The 20405-nt window shown below is 49.2% G+C and overlaps 2 protein-coding genes across 2 annotated transcripts in view; both read right to left on the bottom strand.

Moving 5' to 3' along the window:
* Positions 1-16719, bottom strand: part of DTD1 (D-aminoacyl-tRNA deacylase 1) — a 31639-nt gene extending 14920 nt beyond the window's left edge. The window contains exons 1-3 of the mRNA XM_084262585.1: positions 16644-16719; positions 12748-12838; positions 7791-8026 (exon numbers count right to left, since the gene is read on the bottom strand). Of these exons, the coding sequence (XP_084118711.1) occupies positions 7791-8026; positions 12748-12838; positions 16644-16686 (370 nt within the window). The 5' untranslated portion in view covers positions 16687-16719. The remainder of the gene's footprint in view (positions 1-7790; positions 8027-12747; positions 12839-16643) is intronic.
* A 1318-nt stretch (positions 16720-18037) lies between these two features.
* Positions 18038-19523, bottom strand: LOC311190342 (uncharacterized protein). The gene is made up of 2 exons (XM_084262233.1): positions 19391-19523; positions 18038-18452 (listed from the first exon to the last, which is right to left on the bottom strand). The coding sequence occupies exons 1-2, from the start codon at positions 19515-19517 to the stop codon at positions 18253-18255; spliced, it is 327 nt and encodes a 108-aa protein (XP_084118359.1). The 5' UTR covers positions 19518-19523; the 3' UTR covers positions 18038-18252.
* Between the last annotated feature and the right edge of the window lie 882 nt (positions 19524-20405).

Genomic DNA, 20405 nt, shown 5'->3' with positions numbered 1-20405 from the left:
CCAGCTTGCTGCCACTACTCACTCTCCTTAGACCAAACTCATCTTCTTCAATGTTTCCTGTGGGTTGAGAGATGTTATGGATGTTGAATCTAGAAATTCAACAACGGTACAGCTCCCAGAGCTGCACACCCCCAGGTCCAAACAATAGCAAGGATGAGCATGTATTCCCAGCAGGCACACGCACAGACACACAGACACACACAGCTGGCTGCACAGGTATCAACACAGACACACTCAGCAATCACATGAGCACAAGTATCTCCTACAGCCTCACCCTGAAGCCCTCCACTGGCTGATTCAGGATAAAGGTCCATTAGTAGGAGATAGGTACATATACACAGTGCAAACCCCTCCAGCAGCTAGGCTTAGACACTCAGTCTCTGCCCAGATGCTGGCACCTGGGTACCTAAGTCCCTGAGGCCTGCAGTCCTGCTCCAGCTGCTGGTACAGACCCCCCCTTGCACACACACACTGCTCGCTAGCAATCTGCTGCCCCCCTCCAGTCTTACCCTTAGAGACACACACAGAGGTCTCATCCACAGAGACCCCCAGCCGCTCCAGCAGCTGGCCAGGACTGCTCCAGTTCCTCCTGTGGCCTCAGAGAAACACCCAGACCCAGCTCTGGCCACCGCAGCTCCTCAGCAGCTCACCCTACTGGGTATGTAGTATGTCCAGTTGCATACCCCGACTCACAGAGGGTATGCCTAAGAGCCACTCCAACTGCTGTACTCAGGGCCCCCCAGTCACACACATGCACACAGAACACTAGGTCCCTCACCAAGGAAAAGAGTTAGAAATGGATGTTAGTGAGAGGACAAGGCAGACTGCTGACTGGGTGCAGGGCATAGCCACAAGCATACTGACCAGCCAGTGCTTATATGTGGCTGGCCCTTTTTATACCCATATCCCTTTATTTTTCCTTGCTTGCTCCTCCCCAAATCACCTAGATCCATCCCTCTTCCTGCATTTTCTTCCTCACCAAAACATGCCATAGTAAGTGTTACATGCCCCTGAAATGCCCTCTTCCCACATGTGCCTCACATCCCTAGGCAGTGACTTGCCCCAGTCCAAAAGGGGCTTTGGGGAGCTACTCCTGTTGACTCCCCAGGATGGGCCTCACATTCGTCCCCTGGAGAGGGTTTGTGATCCTCTGAGTCCAGAATCTAGGTTACCCTGTCTGCCTCTGTGCTCCTTTGTGTGCAGACCACACAACCTAAGAACTATCTAGAAGCAGGAATGAAAACATCTGCCCATTGGACAACTCCACTGTAGGGTCACTATGCTCTGGAGGGACAGGACAACTGAGGCTGCAGTGACATCAAAGAACAGCACATCAGAAGCTACTGGCAAAGTTACTGCTTCAACACTGTGCAGCTGACTTGGCTGGGTAACTCAGGTACATACAGACACCATGAAGCTGTTTGTATTTCAGCAAAGGATCAGTGTGTTCTGAATGCCACCTAACGGTGCAAAGGAAAAAAAAAGTTACTAAATAATTACAGAAAAGATATGAGACAAAAGTATTACAAAGCAAGTAAACAAAACACCAAACACCAACCTGTTCTGATTTTATAAATTGCCAGGAACCCACAACATGTAAAGGGTTCCACTAAGAAAATATGTCAAAACAATCAAAAGCATAGTATTATAATTTTCCAGCACAGTTTTCAAACCCTTTGCCACCCATGATAGGTTAAGAACCTGCAGGGAAAACCCAGTAAGCTTTTTTTTCCCTAAATCTGTAGCTTATGGTTTCACTGGTGAATCACACAGGCACACGTTTTTAGAGGTGCCTATAAAAGACTCTCAGCTGGGAAATAAAAGCTTGAAGAATGCTTGCTGATTTTGGTTAACTGTATCTGCACAGCTGAAATCTAGCTACCATAATGTGTAAGAGTCTCTCAGAGAACAGACTGCAGTGTAGAACCTCATAGGAATGATCCCTGCACAGAAAGAGACAGTTTTGGTATCTGACAAGGACAGTAAAACAGGACTTTATACCTTCATGCAGGGCACAAGGGAAGGATCTACTGGCACACTTAGAAAGTGGTTAAATTGCTTCTTTAGGACAATCAAGCAGACACGACTTGAGCTGCTGTTCCTGGAAGGGTTGTTATATCTAGTGTATATGGAAAGAGATGTAGCTACATGCTGATCACATCAATCAGTCAAAACTAATGCAAAATCACAAACAAAAAGCCCCACCTTAAACTACATTAGTGGAAGCAGAACTTTTCAAATAGCTCTGTACATTCAGTACCATCCCTCTGCTGTACTTCAGTCACAGAAGAGGGCTGCCTTTTGCATTTCCCATACACGTATGGACCTAAAAACCACATAATTTTCACAGGCTCCTTTTTAAAAAGGCTGTTGAAATAAGCCCCCACCTTTACCAGAATACTCAAGGCACTCCCATCTCACAAGCACTTTCTACCTTGTTTCAGCATCAGAACTCTGTCAAGGAAAAGCTTGAACAGCTCCCTCCTATTCTTCTCAAACTTCCAGTGTTTGGACCCAAGGTCTCCACAGGTCAAGGAGAATGAAGTTTAACATTTACAGCTAATGGGAACAGTACTTAAACCAGAAATGTCTGTTAGCATTATAGCATCTCTCTCCCACATCTTCCTCTCAAAGACATGAAGGATCTTGGGCACCACCACAATGTGAAAGGCAGTGTGGATTTCAGTCTCAGCAACCTCATTCTCTCCAAAGGTTTAAAAAGCCAACTGAGGGAGAATTTCTTCACACATTCCAAAATCCCTCTATCAGTCTTAATCCAAAATGTCTTGTGGACCACCATACCATACAACTTCACCTCCAAGCTTTCAAACACACTGCAAAGGTGGTGAAGTTGTCAGAAGCAGCTGCCACCCTCCCTTATCACAAATCAAAGTGTCCTGTAGTCTCAGGGACCATGGTCCCTGCACAGCATGTGCTCTACTCACGGGACACTCCTGGATTTTTGTGCTGGCACCTCCCTTATACAACAAAACCAAAAGGTTCTAGCAGTCCATTGGTCCTCATAGCTCTTTTCAAGAGCTGGTCTCATCAAAACACAGCCTTGTTTTCTCTGCAGCTTCAGGGTCTGGTATTACCTGAAAGAACAAGGGAAAGCTAAAATCTAGTTTCAAAAGTTCTTCTTAAATCAACACCTAATTCCTCTTTAGGAAGAGATGATGCTTCATTGTTGGCTGCCTGCCTCAAAAACATGTTCCTGCCTTCCTTCCCTTGTGTGTCTACCACAGTGTGGTATGAATATGGCAATTCATACAGCCTCTCAGAGATGGCATTTTTCATTTGCATGTTACTGTTTCCTTAAGAGGTAAGTTGAGAGACAAGCCTGACTCCCCTAAAACAGACTGACATCTGTGGCACCACTGCATTCTGCATTCACCTAAGAGCACACTGGTGGAACACATCACCTTTGCAGCACCCAGGCAGCCAGGCTGCAAAGAAGTTGCATTTGAGTTCTGCCCTCAAATGCAACTTCTGAAATGCTGATGAAGACAAATCCCTCTTCTACACAGGACTGCAAAGAAGCTGATTCCTTCCATCTCTGTGTCCCAAGAGTTTGTCTGGATTGATTTTCATTTTTCAGTGTAGAAGGAAAGGAGGAGAAAAAACCCACACCCCTTGGACATTGCTTGTTACCCCAGCAACTTTGGCTAAATTTATCACACAACCCTGTACTGTCCATTAGAGACACCAGCAACTTACCCTTACACACTATTTATTTTGCTGCTTTTTATACCACAGTGCTCTTCAATGTACTAAGTACCTCTCCTCACTTTACAGCTGATTGATGGAGTCACCTCCTTGCAACATCCTCTGTGATAAAATAGGACCCTACAAATATAATTACAGTGACAAGTTTATTCTGTTGGACACCCATCTCTTCTAATTCCTTTTCCCTTGGAATCTGGCATGAATGCCTTCTTCAGAGGCAAAGAAGATCTTTATCTGAGGTGGGACAGACAAGCCACATCTGAGATGTAGACTTGAAAATGAGACATATGTATTTTCAGAATATTTTTAGACATATCTCAAGCCTCATGACCTAGAAACTTCTCACTGGTTTTATTCAGAAGTTACTTCTAAGCTTGTCTACTTGGAAATTTATTCCTAATTAACTCCATGTGGGCACTCTTGCTCCAGAGAAGAGCACTTACTCAAAAGTGACAACACTCACAAAGGAAGTCAATCAGAGAGAGTAATTTTGCTTTCAAGTTGCACCAAACCTCACTCTGAATTAAACTCTTCCCTGTGGAACAGTCCTCCCCTTGTATTTACTGAGACACTGCTATTAATGGTGTGAGATATTTCACAGTCTTTGCCATGCTAATACTTACTGCCTCTGAAGCCTAAATAGACATTGAAGACAGAGAACGAAGGCCCTCATGGACAAGGAGAAGCCTTGTAGGCCTAGTTTTTGGAGATGAGCTTGCACAACAAAGTACTCAGACCTGCATTCACAATCTCTGTTCCTCAGAGTGGAATGAAGTGTTTACAAATGAATTTCACAAGAAAACACTGCAGCAAGGCAAGCAAGGACTTCCAATGAAGCCTTCTCTTTCCCAGACACGGGTGTCCATCTGCAGTCTTAAGCAACCTGTGTGAAACCAGGAACCATGGCTCTGAGCCTTCTTTCTCCAAGATACTGTTTGCCAAACATTCTCCTGCTCTGAGTGTGAAAGAATGGTCTGCACTTCTTGTTGGTCAGCACCATTCTGAGCTCCTAGCTGGCAAGCTCCAGATCAACCAGATACCAAAGGGAGGAGCTGCCTGCCTGGCACCTACAACTGCAGAACATGTAGTGCCACTCAACCTCCAGCAGCCAAACTCCTCTGCTGAAGAAATATAGGGACAGGAAAACACAAGGCTCTTTAGGCAGTATGGCAAGACATTTATTGATCTGTCTTGGACTCAGCTACACAAATTCCACTTCAAATGATTACATTATTCCTCTAAAATACATTAAGCAATGTGTAAGATCAAAGGGAAGGGCACCTACAGCAATCCAGAGAATCAAACTAATCTCCCAGTAACTGCAACTGTGTGTGTATGTGTACAGGAAACACAAGAGTACAGATTTTGAAGACAGAAGATGCTGACACATTAAGCCTATTTTAATATCCCAGAGCCCATTTATTAGTGATCCTTCCCAGGGCTCTCCCATCACCCTTTGTAACACAGTGCACAGCACCCAGCACGTCAGGTTCTGATTTCCTGAGGGAAATCCAGGCCAGAATTGAGTCTGCATGCTGAGTCAAAGCCTGGGCATTACAATTTCCCAGTTAAACTTGCACTCAAGCTGTCCATCTCACATACAGCATGCCAGTGTGGAACAGCTCTGTGTTCTAATCCACCTCAGCTACAGCAAATCGTAAACTCTGCTAATCATAGAATCATAGAATGGCATGGGTTGGAAGGGACCCCAAGGATCACAGAGCTCCAACCCCCCTGCCACAGGCAGGGACACCAACCTCCAGTCTGGATCTACACAAGGCTGCCCAGGGCCCCATCCAACCTGGCCTTGAACACCTCCAGGGACGGGGCATCCAACACCTCTCTGGGCAGCCTGTAAAAAGCATCCCCCTAATATCTAATCTAAACCTTCCCTCCTTCAGCTTTAATCCATTCCCCCTTGTCTTGCCATTGTGTGTCCTTTTAAAAAGCTGATTCCCCTCCTGTTTCTCTGCTCCCTTCTGGGACTGGAAGGCTGCAATGAGGTCCCCCCACAGCCTTCTCTTCTCCAGGCTGAACAAGCCCAGCTCCCTCAGCCTCTCTTCATAGGGGAGGTGCTCCAGCCCTCTGATCATCTTTGTGGCTCCTCTGAACCCTCTCCAACAGTTCCACATCTTTTTTGTATTGGGGGCCCCAGATCTGGACACAGGACTCCAGCTGGGGCCTCACGAGGGCAAAGTAGAGAGGGACAGTCAGCTCCCTGTCCCTGCTGGCCACCCCTCACACCTTGCAACCACAAGGTTTAGCCTCCTATTTACAAAACCACCGAGATTCAGAAACTCCTGTGCAAATAAGCAAGCAAACAAACAAACAAACAAACAAAAAAACCTGGCAAAGTAGTTGGCACAACAGAAACTGCAGTCATAGGAGTCTAACAGACTTGAATGCAGGACAATGTAGATTGGCACAGCCCAAAAAGAAAGCAAAATTATAAAATTAACAGGTGGTTTCAGCTGCCAGGAGTTTCAAATGCATCTGTTATCTGACACAATAGCACAGGCAATCACTCTTGGGTTTCTAAATCTCTGTTTTCTGAATGAAAAAAAAAAAAAACCCCACACAGAAGTGAAGCTCTTCTTTCAGGAATCATGGGCAAACAAGTGCCAAATTATGGGCACTTAACAGCAGGGGCTATTCATTTCAGGTGTGTAACTGTTGTTTGCTGAAAGGGAAAGCTCAAAAAGCTACAGACAAAATATAAACTGGTTGAAAGTATTTCAGAAACAAAACGTTTTCTGAAGCCTAAGAATCAAGATGTAGATACACAGAGATTTTTCCATACCTCATTTAAGTGGAAGAAGGAAAGTCCACACTTGCTTTTAGTTTACCAGGACATAAGGGTCCAACTCAATCAAATCTTAGTAGAGTAGATCTGATGCCTATTGAATTCCCAGGAAGTTCTACTACCAGTTTCAGAGGCAGAGGAATGGGTCCTAACTTAGTCATAACTTAACAGAGATTAAGATTCATAAAGCACAGACTCTGAATTCATTAGAATTTAAGTCTTCTATGTTACAGACTGAAAGGGATGCAGGGGATGGGTATCAGAAACACATTATCATCAACAAATGTTGACTGGAAGAATATATCAGGCTACTGGAAAGCTGACACAAGATGGACATTTCATGCGTGCTTGTAACCACGCCTCCGTGGAAAGCACTGGGATAATTACCTTCATGTACAGTCAGTCTGAAGATTGGCCTCAAAACCTTTCCCAAATAGCAGTTTTCTGTCTTTTTTTATCCTTTTTGTCCTCATAAGGAAAGTAAGGCTGACCATTACCTACCAGTAGTCCCCATTTTAAAAAGTCTTTTCTAGACACTTATCTTCTGGGAAAATGTATCAAAAATTCAAGTCTAAATGTGAAAATGGCTAGAAAACAAACAGAAAAGCAAACAGTGAAGATCACGGGTGGATAGAGCACAAACACAAAGGGAAGCCAGGCCTTTGCTGGTAACAAGAACACTGTTGCACACATGGCATAGAGTTGAGAAAAGATAGTCTAAATTGAGCACTGTTCTCAAGTAGCACATTACACCTCCCACTGTCATCATTACCATCCAACAGAGTGTAAAACTGAAGTGACAGATGGAGCTACACTGTCCATCACACACTGGTGATGCCTTTAAGCCTGACTAAACCTCAGAAAAAAATGTTCCTCCTGGGTTAAACTAGCTACACTGCATAAAATATCCAGCTTTCCAAGGAGCTTTACCTTAGAGCTTTTTCTCATGGCTACAGCCTCTATGGGTTATGTTGTCAGAGTCATTGTTCACATGTTGTACAGCCAGTAACAATACAAGAACATCTACATGTCAAACTATTGCAGAAGAATGCCAAGAAATGGCTTGGCTAGAGGAAGATGACCACCCCACTGGGCTGCTAGTGAAAATATTGTAACATCCCCTCTTTTTCTGCTGCGTAAAGAAAGCTAATTTGCAAGACAGACAGCAAATCACAGAATAAAGTAAGTGATGATCAGGGAGAGCACTAACAAACAAGGTCCACTGGTGATATGAAGGACCTTACCAACGCTTTGCCCTTACCTTTAATAAGCTCTGGTTTGTAGGCTTTTCTTAGCTGCTCTAGAAAGTTGTTATAAAAACACTCCGCCTGCTCTGTGGGCATTGCCATGTGGTAGTCAGGCTTGTTTCCTTTCAGGATGCACTGGAGAGTAAATTGGCTCACACACAATACTTCATACTGTTTATCCATCACACTTTTGGACCAGTGCTTCCCACTTTCATCTTCAAATAGTCGCAAATTCAAGATCTTCCGAACCCTAGGAGGAGAAAAAGATAATTTCTAAATTGTCCCATGCAGGATCAACAGGTACAAGTTACTGCCAGATATCACACTGACAGTTTAGCTGTTGCTGAGCAGTCAAGGACTTTTCAGCTCCTCACAGTGCCCTGCCAAAGAGAAGGCAGAGGGCACCCAAGAAGCTGGGAGGGGACACAACCAGGACAGCTGACTCAGACTGGCCAAAGGGGTATTTCACACCATATGATGTCATGCTCAATATACAGCTGGGGGTTGGCTGGGAGGTGGCACAGTTCAGAAACAAGCTGAGCATCAGTTCTGGTGTTTATCACCTGTGTTGTTTTGTATATTCTTTTATCATTATCACCATTGCTGTTACCTTACTTTTCTGACCTATTAAGCTATCTCAACCCACGAGTTTTATCATTTTTCTTGTCAATATTCTCCCCCATTCCAGTGTAAGGGGGAGTAAGTGAATGGCTGTGTGGTTGTCTTAGCTGCCTCCTGGGTTAAACCACGACAGCCCACCCCACAGGATGAGATAACAGGGAAGACAGATGAATATTCATTCTGCCTCCACATAACAAGGTACCCCTTTGTCCCTTCCTTCCTAAACCATGGGAATCTCATCCCATTAGGCAAAGAATAACCAAGAAGGCCCTTACACATAACATTGTCAAGACCATTCATTAACAGCATCATTTCACAGGGCATGAGATCAGGATGGAATAACTGCAAGTTACAGGGTGACAGAAAGACAGCAGAGGAAACCAGGAAGCTTGCTCTTCAGTATCTGATTTTATACATCACAACATGTTTTAACATGCAAATAGCTTTGGGAAATTTAATCCTCCCTCCACACTGGGAAATCACATTCAGTATGAAATGAGATCAAGCTAAACTATGGTTGTTTCCAAACATGATTCACATATAATCCTTCAGCCTCATCACCTCCTACCACTCTTCCCAAACGAAGCCCCACAAGCCAGATGAGGACAGCACTTATTCATCAGTATTATCAAATCATAGAACCATAGAATGATTTGGGTTGGAAGGGGACTTTAAAAGTCTTGTAGTCCAATATCACCTGCAATGCACAGAGACATCTTCAACTAGATCAGGTTGCTCAGAGCGATGTCCAGCCTGGCCCTTAACAGTTCCAGGGATGGGGCATCTACCACCTCTCAGAGCAACCTGGTCCAGTGCCTCACCACCTTCATCATAAAAAATGTCTTCCTTGTATCTAGTCTAAATCTACCCTCTTTTAGCTTAAAACTGTTACCCCCTGCCCTATTGCTACACACCCTACTAAAAAGCCTGTCCCCATCTTTCTTATAAGCCACCTTTAAGTATTGAAAGACCACAATAAACTATCTCTGGAGCTTTCCCTTCTCCAGAATGAACAACCCCAACTCTCTGAGCCTGTCTTCGTAGGAGAGGCATTCCAGCCCTCTGATCATCTTCCTAGCCTCCTCTGGACCCGCTCTAACAGGTCTGTGTCTTTCTTATACTGGGGATCTCAGAGCTGGACACAGTATTCAAGGTGGGGTCTCACAAGAACAGTGCAGAGGGAGAGAATCACCTCCACCAACCTGCTGGTCACGCTGCTTTTGATTCAGCCCAGGACACAGTTGGCTTTCTGGGCTGCAAGTGTGCATTGCTGGGATACATTGAGCTTCTTGTCCATCAACACCCCCATGTCCTTCTTCCCAGGGCTGCTCAATCCGTGCTCTGCCCAGCCTGTCTTTGTGCTTGGGATTGCCCTGACCCATGTGCAGGACTTTGCACTTGTCCTTGTGGAACTTCACGGGGTTCACATGGGCCCACCTCTCACCCTTCTGAATGTCCTTCTAAATGGCATCCCTTCCCTCCAGTGTGTCAACCACGCCACACACCTTGGTGTCATCGGCAAACTCAGCGAGTCTGCGCTCGATCCCACTGTCTGTGTAGCCAACAGAGGCGATAAACAGCACCAGTCCCAGTACTGACCCCTGAGGAACACCACTCTTCATTGCCTTCCACTTGGACATTGAGTAATTGGAACTGTGCAACCGTCCAGCCAACTCCTCATAGAGTGGTCCATCCATCACATCCATGCCTCTCCAATTTAGAGACAAGGATGCCATGCAGGGCAGTGTCAAATGCTTTGCACAAGTCCAAGTAGATGACATCAGTCACTTGTGTAGAAGGTCATCAAGTTTGTTCTAACATGGCATGCCCTTAGTGAAGCCATGTAGGCTGTCACCAATCACCTCCTTACTTTCCATGTGCCTGAGCACAGGTTCCAGGAGGGTCTGCTCCATGATCTTACCAAGCACAAAGGTGAGACTGACCAGCCTGTAGTTCCCCAGGTCTTCCTTTTTCCCCTTTCTAAACATGGGGGTTATGTTTCCCCCTTTCCAGTCAATGGGAACTTCACCAGACTACCACAACATCTCAAATGTGATGCACAGTGGCTTTGCAACTTCATCCACTTGCTCTCTCAGGACTTGTCAGGTCCCACGGACTTTTGCATCTTCAGGTTCCTTAGATGGTCTCAAACCTGATCTTCTCCTACAGCAGGTGGTTCTCCATTCTCCCAGGCCCTGCCTTTGCTGTATGTGACTTCACTTGCTGGTGAAGACAGAGGCAAAAATGTTGAGTACCTCAGCCTTCTCCATATCCCAGGTAACCAGGTGTCCTTTTTTCTCCCAGAGAGGGTCCACATTGTCCCTAGTTCTTGTACTGAGGACCTAGAGCTAGATGCAATACTCCAGGTGGGGTCTCACCAGAGAGGAGTAGAAAGGCAGAATGACCTCCCTCAACCTGCTGGTCACGGATGGGAGGAGGAAGTTAGGGAACAGTGCAGAACTGCAGGTTGCAGTGACTGGGACTTGTTTGTATTTGTATTAAGGATGATTTTTTGATCTGCGGGGCAGAACTGACTGGTTTGAATTCTCAGACAGGACAAGGAGACTTTCACAAACGGATCATGAAAAGCAGCAGGGCAGCTTGTAACCCAGAATATGGCTGGACTTCGATTGATCTAAGACTGCATGCATGCCACTCTCCTGCCTTTGGTTTCTTCTTTTAGCTTACACTAATCCCCAGCACCTATAAACATGGGAGCGAATCAAGTGCAAAGCATTTCAACTGCAGCCATCCCAGACATTGCACACTGCACCAGAGGTGAGACAGCATAAAATAAAGCCAAGGCTGTGTTACTGTTACAGAACAGAAACACAAAATCAGAGAATAGTTTGGGTTGGATGGGGCCTTTAAAGGTCGCAGAGTCCAACACCCCTGAGGCACAGTCACAAAAGACACCCTTGCCAATCTGTCCATGTCAAAGAACAATGGAATTGACTCCTGAATTAAGTTTTTCACAGTGCGGGTGACAGAGCTCTGGGACAGGCTGCCCAGGGGGATGTGGAGTCTCCTTCTCTGGAGATATTCCAGACCCATCCGAACACCTCCCTGTGTGACCTGTCCTAGGGAACCTGCTTTGGCAGGGGGGTTGGACCAGATGATCTCTGGAGTTTCCTTCCAATCCCTACGATTCTGTGATTCTGTGAAAAGCCTTGGAAGGCCCCAGCCATAGGTTTAAATCATTGTCGCTGTTGTGTTTTAATGATAAAGATGGGTTTTGTTTCATTTACAGGATTACTAAAGTTTCCTTTAATAGGATTTGAAGAGCAGGCTAAGCTGATTTCTTTTATTTCTTCTTTTCAGATGCTGGCTCCTGCCTTTCCTTCCTCAGTCATCCAAACAACATGGCACTGAGACAGGCCACAGTCTCTAAAGATCACCTGCTTATTCAGAGCATATTTCATATTTACTAAGGTAGAAACAAGAAGCAATGATACACTCTGAGGATGCAAGCAGTAAGGCAAGCCAATGGAGCATGTCATAAAAAAACCACCTTCACTTTTGCTGCAATTCTCCACAAGTGCCAGATGTTTATGTGAGATCTTCAGCGACCTTTAGATCACAACACCACTCTCTCCTTTTTCCTCCACACCTGCTAAGGGTTTTCACCCTTGCTCACATTCTTCTCTCTTCAATTCTTGAGCCTCTCCTCTTCCTGACATCAGTTACCTCTATTACCTGTTACGTCTATTATCAGTTACCTCTATTACCCCTATTCTTCTCTGCCTCCATAAGAACTGAGGTCAGCCCTAGAACAATGAGCAGTCCAAATGAGACAGCAGAAGCCCCTGGAGAACTCTCTGGCACAATTGTTTGCCATCACAGTATTTTGTGGCCATGGAACAGATGGCCAGAACCAACCCTCCAAACTGTCAAAACTGGTTCACTTTTACAGAAAAACAGCTGATGAGTCTCTCCAACCTTATGGAAGAGAAAACTTGTCATGTGGAAGCTAAAATGAGAGTTTGAGGTTTCTGATACATCCCATCCTCAAAGGGTCAAGTCCTTCAGGGTAAATTCATACAGTAAGAAAGCCAGGTGTTCAAGAAAGGGAGATCAGAAAAACCCAACACATTGATTCTTTGTTTTGATCTGCTCCTAATAAAAAAAACAAACAGAATGGAAACAGTTTTTTCTCAATGGAACATAAAAATGAAACTCTAACTAAGGAGTCACTCTAACTTCAGGGTAATATCCGAAGAGGACCTGACAGGCAAACCTGAGTTTCCCAACAGAAGTGCCCCATTTGTTTGGCTACTGCACAGGTATCACTAATTCAGTATGAGAAAGGCACAAATAAGAGTACAAGGCAAAAGGAAACACGTGACTTACATGTGCTCCAGTTCTCTTTGTGTATCTTCCAAGGAAATGCCCAGCAGCACACAGAGGCCTCGTCCTATTGAACTTATTTGTTCACCACCCACTGGGGAAGAGGAAAACAGAGAGGTAAGGTTAAATGCAGTGTCCTGTTTTACAACACAGCTAAGCACTGATTTCAGCTGACAACTGTACAACCACCAAAGAAAACATCATTCTAAAGCCTTCTTCCCTGTCTTAAGTAAAGATCTTGCAGAAGCCCTCTTTCAAAAGCCTGCTCAGTATCATGACTCGTTTGTGAGGGACTAGCTCAAGATGCTTACTCTGGCATTTTAAAACACTACATAAAGATTACTTTTTTACTACAACTGGATCAGCAGTGATAACAGGAGAGCCAGCAGAATTCCCTCCAATCTCTGTAAAGAATATTCACCCTGTTGACATCAATGTGTACTCTTCTCCACCACTCCCTACAGACTTTACATTACTTGTGAAAAGATGATATGTTTGATACAGTCCTCATGGATTTTTTGAAACAAGACTTTGAACAACCTGCAAATTCTACCCACCTAGTAGGGAACACAACCTCTTAAATGACAGAATAAAACACAAACCATTGTGTTTTCCTAAGAAATGTTTTATATTACCTTAATTTAGGTAAATTGTCTTAATTTAAATTATAACATGGTTGAGCCTGAGATGCCTGTGAAAGATTTAAATGAAGTTTTAAATCTGAGATAAGTACCAGCTACCCAACTATACCCAGGCTTATGCAGCTGGGAAAAAAAGCCCCAAGCATCCTGTAAAACGAAAGGAGAGCAGGCCCCTAGAGAAAGGTGAAGGGGGCTCAGAAACCTATCCTCCTGCTAAGCACAGCACTAACTCCCTCACAGATGGACACGTCAAGCACTTTAACAGCCAGGAACAATCGAAATCCTACCCAGAAATGTGGCAATAAGTCAGCACAATCCCAGTGCTGATGGGGTCTGACTGCTATTGCATCCACAGTACCAGGTGTGCAGAGAAGCCCATTCCCAGGCACCTTCTTCCAGCGCTTACTGACCAGCCGCACACAAGCAGAAGGTGTTTATTTAACATGCAGGCTACTCTGCTGCACGCCACCTTCCCCTGGGCCCCAGAACAGACACTGCCTCACAGGCAAACTTCTTGGGGATTTTAAGCATCTGGAAGTCAGAAGGTCCAACCAGTGCAGTAGCAGGGACACATCATCAGGACACACCATCCCTACCAGCAGCTAAGCAAGCACTAGGACTGTCGTTGGCTGCCTGGACCCACACAAGTGATGTATGGTGGCAGCTGGGACAGCACGGCCCACACGTGCAAGCAACGCAAAAAGGTGATTCAGGCTGCACTGCCAACACACCTGTAGTGCAAGGAGGTGACTACAAACGGTGAATCAATGCATGTGAGCCATAAGAGAAAGCAACTGGGATGGCAGTGCCAACACCCACAAGCAATGCATGGAGATCTCTGCAGCTGTAGTGGCAGCACATGCCAGCCATGCAAGGAGGTGACTGCAACTGCACTGCCAACACACAACAGCAACGCAAGGAGGCATCTCTGGTTACAGTGCCGACACACTCGAGCCACGGGAGAGGGTGATAGCAGCTGTACTGCTGGCAAGCAGAAGCAATGCAAAGAGGCAACTGAGACAACAGTGCTGGCACACGTGAGCCACGCCAGGAGGCAGCTGAGATGTCCCCATAGCCACATACAAGCAATGCAAGGAGATGACCACAATTACAGCGCCAATGCATGCAAGCCATGCAAGGAGACAACTCTCATTATAGACACAAGACGTGCAAACCATGTGCCAAGGCAACTGGGACAGCACTGCCACCACACACAAGCCATGCAAGGAGATGACTGCAACCCCACTGCCAACACACGGCAGCAATGCAAGGAAGGGAGTGTGATTACAGTGCCGACACACGCAAGCCACATCCCTGGCACCACAGACAGAAACAATGCAAGGGGGCACCTCGTATTATAGCACCTGGCACATGCAAGCCATAGGAAGGGGTGACTGCAACTGCACTGCCAAACATGCGAGCAGATGACTGACTGGAGTGACAGCACACACAACCTGTGAGAGAATGGAATTGGGACGGCGCTGGCAACACATGCAAAGCCATGCACAGCAGTAATCAGGGCAGCCCTGCCAACACAAGCAAGCAGTGCAAGATACACTTGGGGTATAACAACCCCGTGTGGCACAGGAAAGAGTGGCTACAAAGCTGCACAGAAGGACATGGGGGTGTTGTTTGACTGCCGACTGAACATGAGCCAGCAGTGTGCCCAGGTGGCCAAGGCCAACGGCATCCTGGCTTGTATCAGAAACAGTGTGGCCAGCAGGTCCAGGGATGTGATTGTGCCCCTGTACACAGAACTGGTGAGGCTGCACCTCAAATACTGTGTTCAGTTCTGGGCCCCTCACAACAAGAAGGACATCGAGGTCCTCGAGTGAGCCCAGAGAAGGGCAACCACGCTGGGGAAGGGGCTGGAGAACAAACTTTAAGAGGAGCAGCTGAGGGAACTGGGGTTGTTCAGCCTGGAGAAGAGGCTGAGGGGAGACCTTATCACTGCCTACAATAACCTGACATGAGGTTGTAGAGAGGTTGGTCTCTTCATCGAAGCAACAGGTGACAGGAAGAGGGGAAATGGCCTCAAGCTGTGCCAGGGCAGGTTCAGATTAGACATTAGGAAAAAGTTCTTCATGGAAAGGGTTACCGGGCACTGGAACAGGCTGCCCAGGGAGGGGGTTGAGTCACCAACCCTGGGTGTATTTAAAAGATGGGTAGACAAGGTGCTCAGGGATCTGGTTTAGTAGAGGACAGGAATGGTTGGACGCAATGATCTCAAAGGTCTTTTCCAACCTATTGATTCTGTGATTCTGTGATCTTTTGTGCCAACACATGCAAGCCACTCGGGTAGGCAACTGCAACTGGACTGCCAAGCCATGCAGGGAGGCCACTCTTGGTACAGACAAGACACAAAGTCCAGCACAAGGCTATGAAGATGATTAAAGGCCTCGAGCATCTCCCCTATGAGGAAAGGCTGAGTGAACTGGGGCTGTTCTGCCTTGAGAAAAGAAGACTAAGAGTGGATCTTATTAATGTTTATAAATATCTTAAGTGTGGGTGACAGAAGGAGAAGGCCAGGATCCTTTCAACTGTCTGTGGAGACAAAACAAGGGGCAATGGGTGCAAGTTGGAGCACAGGAAGTTCAGCACCAACATGCGGAAGAACTTTGTCATAGAGGGGGCAAGAGAGCCCTGGGACAGGCTGCCCAGGGGGTGTGGAGTCTCCTTCTCTGGAGATATGTAAGAGCTTTCTGGATGCCTCCCTGTGTGACCTGTCCTAGGGAACCTGCTTTGGCAAGGGGGGTTGGACTTGATGATCTCTGGAGGTCCCTTCCAACCCCTATGATTCTGTGATTCTGGGACACAGCAACTGGAACGGCACTGCCACGAGCAACGCGAGGAGACTGGGGCCGGCAGCACAAGCAAAGCAAGCCGGGCCACCCACCCAAAACCCACGCAGGGGAACGATGGGACGGCGAGGAGGGGAGGGAGGGGGGAGGGAGAGCCCGGCCACCCACGCACGTTAGCGGCGGGAGAAAGCGAGGGGGATGGCGCTGCGCCCCAAACACACACACACACACACACACACACATACACACACACGCACGCAAAGCGAGAAGGGGACGGCGCTGAGGGGAAGGAGCTGAGGGGAAGGCGCTGCGGGGTCCTCGGAGGCCGCGACAGGGGGGAGCGAGGCGGGGAAGGGAGACAGGGACCGGGGAAAGGGAGAGGCGGAGCGTCACTCCGCCCGCCCCCGCCTCCCCCTTCCCCCGGCCCCGGTGTCCCTGCCGGTGACGGCACACTGACCTGTGACGCTGGCCTGGGCCACCCGCTGGACGATGGCCTTCATGGTGGCACGGCCGCGCAGCGCAGGCCCCGGCGCCGGTGCGGGGGGGGGGGGGGAAGAGGTTGGAGGGGGGAGGTTAGAGAGGGAAGACGGCGGCGCTAGGCAACGGCGGCCGCCTCCCCGCCAGCCCTCGCTTCTCGCAGCGCCCCCTGGCGGGTGGGAGGTGCTACTGCAGGCTCCCCGTGAGAGGCGCCATAGGGTCGGTACGGTATGGCGCCGGCGCGAGCCCTGCCTCAGGGGCTTCTATAGGAAGCCTCGATAGAAACGCGGGGGGGGGGTGTGGCGGGTGTGTGTTTGCGTGTGGACGGTGACCCTCCCTCTGCAGTGAGCTCCTAGAGGGGCGTTTTGGGGGAAACATACAGAGAGCTGGCGCGGCATCCTCTACAGGAATGCCTACAGGGACACTGGGGGTGCCCGTAGGAAACTGTCTGGAAGGAGCCTTCTGGAGAAGGAGTTGTTGGCTGTAGGGACCGCAGAAGCCTGTAAAGCTGGGTCTGCAGGTGCGTGGGCTGGGGGGGGGGGGTCATGTGGTATTAAAGCTCATATAGAACCTGGGGTGTGCGGGCAGAGGGGCTGGAGACGGCTTTCCATACAGCAAGGTGGTGTCTGCAGGGTGGCCTTACAGGGATCGGCGGTGGGGCAGGAGGAGCAGGTCCTAGGAAAGGGTACAGGCAGTGCCTATAGAAAGAGGGAGGCAGCTGCAAGGGCGAGCCCCTACAGAAAGGAAGGTCTTCTTGCGCAGGGCCTGGGGTCGGCTTCCTCTGGAGGGAGGCAGTGCCTGTCGGGACTGGGGGAAACCCCTTGTAGAAAGCTGGGGTCAGTCTTCTAGAAGTGGAAATGGTGGCTGGAGGGAGCCCCTATAGCAATGAGGGTCAGCAGTGGGAGAAGCTGGGGAAAACACCTATGGAAAACAGCGGCCAGGCACAGCTTCCTGTGGAAGGAGGTGGTGTCCATACCCTATAGAATGACAGTCGCAGCCACAGCAGCTGCAGGCAGTACCCTATAAAGGGAGGTGGCACTTATGAGGGTCAGGGAAACACCTGTAGAAAACAGGGCCTGATGGGAGGGCCTGGAGCAGAGAACTCCAGTGTAAGTTTTCAGCTTACAGTAGTGTCTCTGCACTAGTAACACATCTTCTGTAGGTTTTTATTTGCAATTAACAGCAAAATAATAAACTACGTTCCTTCCTGTCACAAAGTGTCCATCTCACAGCTGAGCAGCTGAGAAGCCTTCCAGGTACATCCTGGATCACCCACCTTTATCCTGCACAGCAGCTGGGAAAGCAACTTCACAGAAAAGCCCTGATGGCCACCTGGTCAGGCCATCAGACACAAAACGCCAGGCAGCACACAGATTTGTTAATGCCTCACAACCCAGGTCACTTTTAATAAATAAAAGAGACATCAAAGAACAGCGATGATCTGAGCAGGCGAAGAAGGTCTGCGAGGTCTGCGAAGTCACGTCAGAGATGGAGCTGTCATTTCAGCAATGCCAGAGGAAGCTTTCCACCCACAGTCTGGTACCTGGCGCCTGGACAAGCCAGCTCCTGCACACAGTTTTCTGGACCACTCAACCTTTAGAAGGAGGGCCATCATTAGAATCAAACAATGATGTCATACGCCTGAGCAGTCGAGTAATTGGAGGCTGAACATCCTTGTATGTTACTACTGTTGTTACTTTTAATCCAAACATAGTTTCTCTAGTATGTATTTCCTGGCGGCCTGGATGGCTTGTCTCAGGTTCAGTTTCATTCTCTAAGGAGGAAGGGGCTAAGGGGTAGGAAAAAAAAGAAGAGCATAACATAAGTTAAGTCAAAACAGCAGCTACACAGGCATCCAGTCATCTTTTTCCTCCTCAAATTCTGATAAACACGTAGTAAAGATGTGGTGGCTGCGTAGACACAAGTGATTTACTACAGTACCCTGCTGCACTGATACTAGACCAGCATCAGTACTACAGTAGCAGCAACAGCAGCTGGCTTCCAAGTAACCCATGTTAGTGCTACCTCCATGTTACTACATCTTAACGTGCAGCAGGCTGCTGAGGAGGCACAAGAGGGAATAGAATAGCAATGGAATAGGAGAATATTCCAGTTGGAAAGGAGCTTCAATCTGCCTGACCACTTCAGGGCCGAACAAGAGTTAAAACACATTAAGGACATTATCCTTAAGCACTGACAGGCCTGGGGCTCTGACCACCTCTCTAGGAAGCCTGTTCCAACGTGTGACCATGCTCTGGGTAAGGAAACGCCCCCCGTGCCCAGCCCGGGCTGTCCTCAGCGCAGCTTTGGCCATTCCCACCGCGCAAATAAAAGCAACCGGCCGGAAAAGGGCCCAGAGCCTGCTGCTGCTGCCCCCGGGCGTGAAGCCCACGCTCTTCCCATCGCCGCGGGGCTGACTCTTCCTTCGGGGGGAGCCTCCTCGGGATGCCGGGAGCCGCTCGCACTCGGCGGCCGCGGAGCTCCGGCAGGCCCGGGGCAGGCTGCCAGGGCAGTCCAGCCCAGGCAGCACCCAGCGCTGCCTTCGCCGGCCGCGGAACAACCCGAAGCCTCCCCAGCTGTGCCTGCGCCCCGATGGCTGTTGAGCCCCGTGCCCTGGCAAACCCCGCCCCTTCACGTCAGGCGCCCTACCACGGCCCGGCCCGCTGACCCCAGCCAGCGCACACACCCCCCCCTCCCCGCCGGCCGCGGGGCTGCGCTAGACCGTACCGGGCTCCCCACCGCTCTCGGCGTCAGCGCCGAATTTGGAGCTGTAGTGGAACATGGCCCCCAGCACGGTCCAGCCGCCCAGCGAATACAGCAGCGCCGCCCGCGCGTTCCATAACGCCGCCCGCATCGTCCTCCAGCAACGCCCCTTCTTATTGGTTGGGCCCCGCCGCCAATCGGGCGACACTGGGGACCGGGGAGGAGAGGAATAGGGCAGCGCGCATGCGCCCGGGCTGAGGGGCGGAAGGCGGCGGCCGCGGCGAGAGGTCAGGCTGGGCCGCCAGCCCGTGCGGCACCGGGGCGGGGCGCGGCGGGCACGTCGAGGGGGCAGGCGGGCGGGCTGCGCGGTGGCGGCTGGGAACCGAGATCCGGCGGGAGCTCGGCGGCTGACGCGGCGGAGGGGGCGTCAGGCGGCTCAGCCCGGCCCGCGGAGCCCATGAACGCCGTGCCAAAGCGAGAGGGGGGCGGGGCTCTGGCGTCGCGGTGCCATACAGGCAACGCTTCAGCACGCCCCCGCCCTTCTCAGCGCGGGGGCTGCGCGTCTCGCCTTCCCTCTGCGTCTGTCAGAGCATCTCCGCCCTCCCCCAGGCGCTCGGCCCAGCCTTACCCTCAGCAGCGCCTCTGCCGCCCGCTGAAGCAAGCTTCAGGCATGAAGCCATCGCTTAGGCAACAGCAGCTGAAGCTGTTCTCGATGGCCTGTGCCTACCCCGGTGCTGGGCATTCGGAAACGGGAAGAGGCTGTCCCGGGCCAGCACTGGTGCAGCTGCACCAGGGATAGTGCTGAGCAGCAGCGCTCTTATCCACACCCAGCCTTGTTCTTGATCTTAAGTATGGGATGCAGGGGGAAATGGCCAGCCCCTTTTCAGTGGTCTGTGGAGACAGGACAAGGGGCAATGGCTGCAAGTTGGAGCACAGGAAGTTCCGCACCAACATGTGGAAGAACTTTTTCACAGTGAGGGTGACAGAGCCCTGGGACAGGCTGCCCAGGGGGGTGTGGAGTCTCCTTCTCTGGAGATAT

This window comes from Gallinula chloropus (genome assembly GCF_964237585.1).
Source record: "Gallinula chloropus genome assembly, chromosome: 3".
NCBI classification, from domain to species: domain Eukaryota; kingdom Metazoa; phylum Chordata; class Aves; order Gruiformes; family Rallidae; genus Gallinula; species Gallinula chloropus.
Note: the sequence above shows the minus strand (reverse complement) of the source record. Positions and strands in the feature narration are given on the sequence as shown.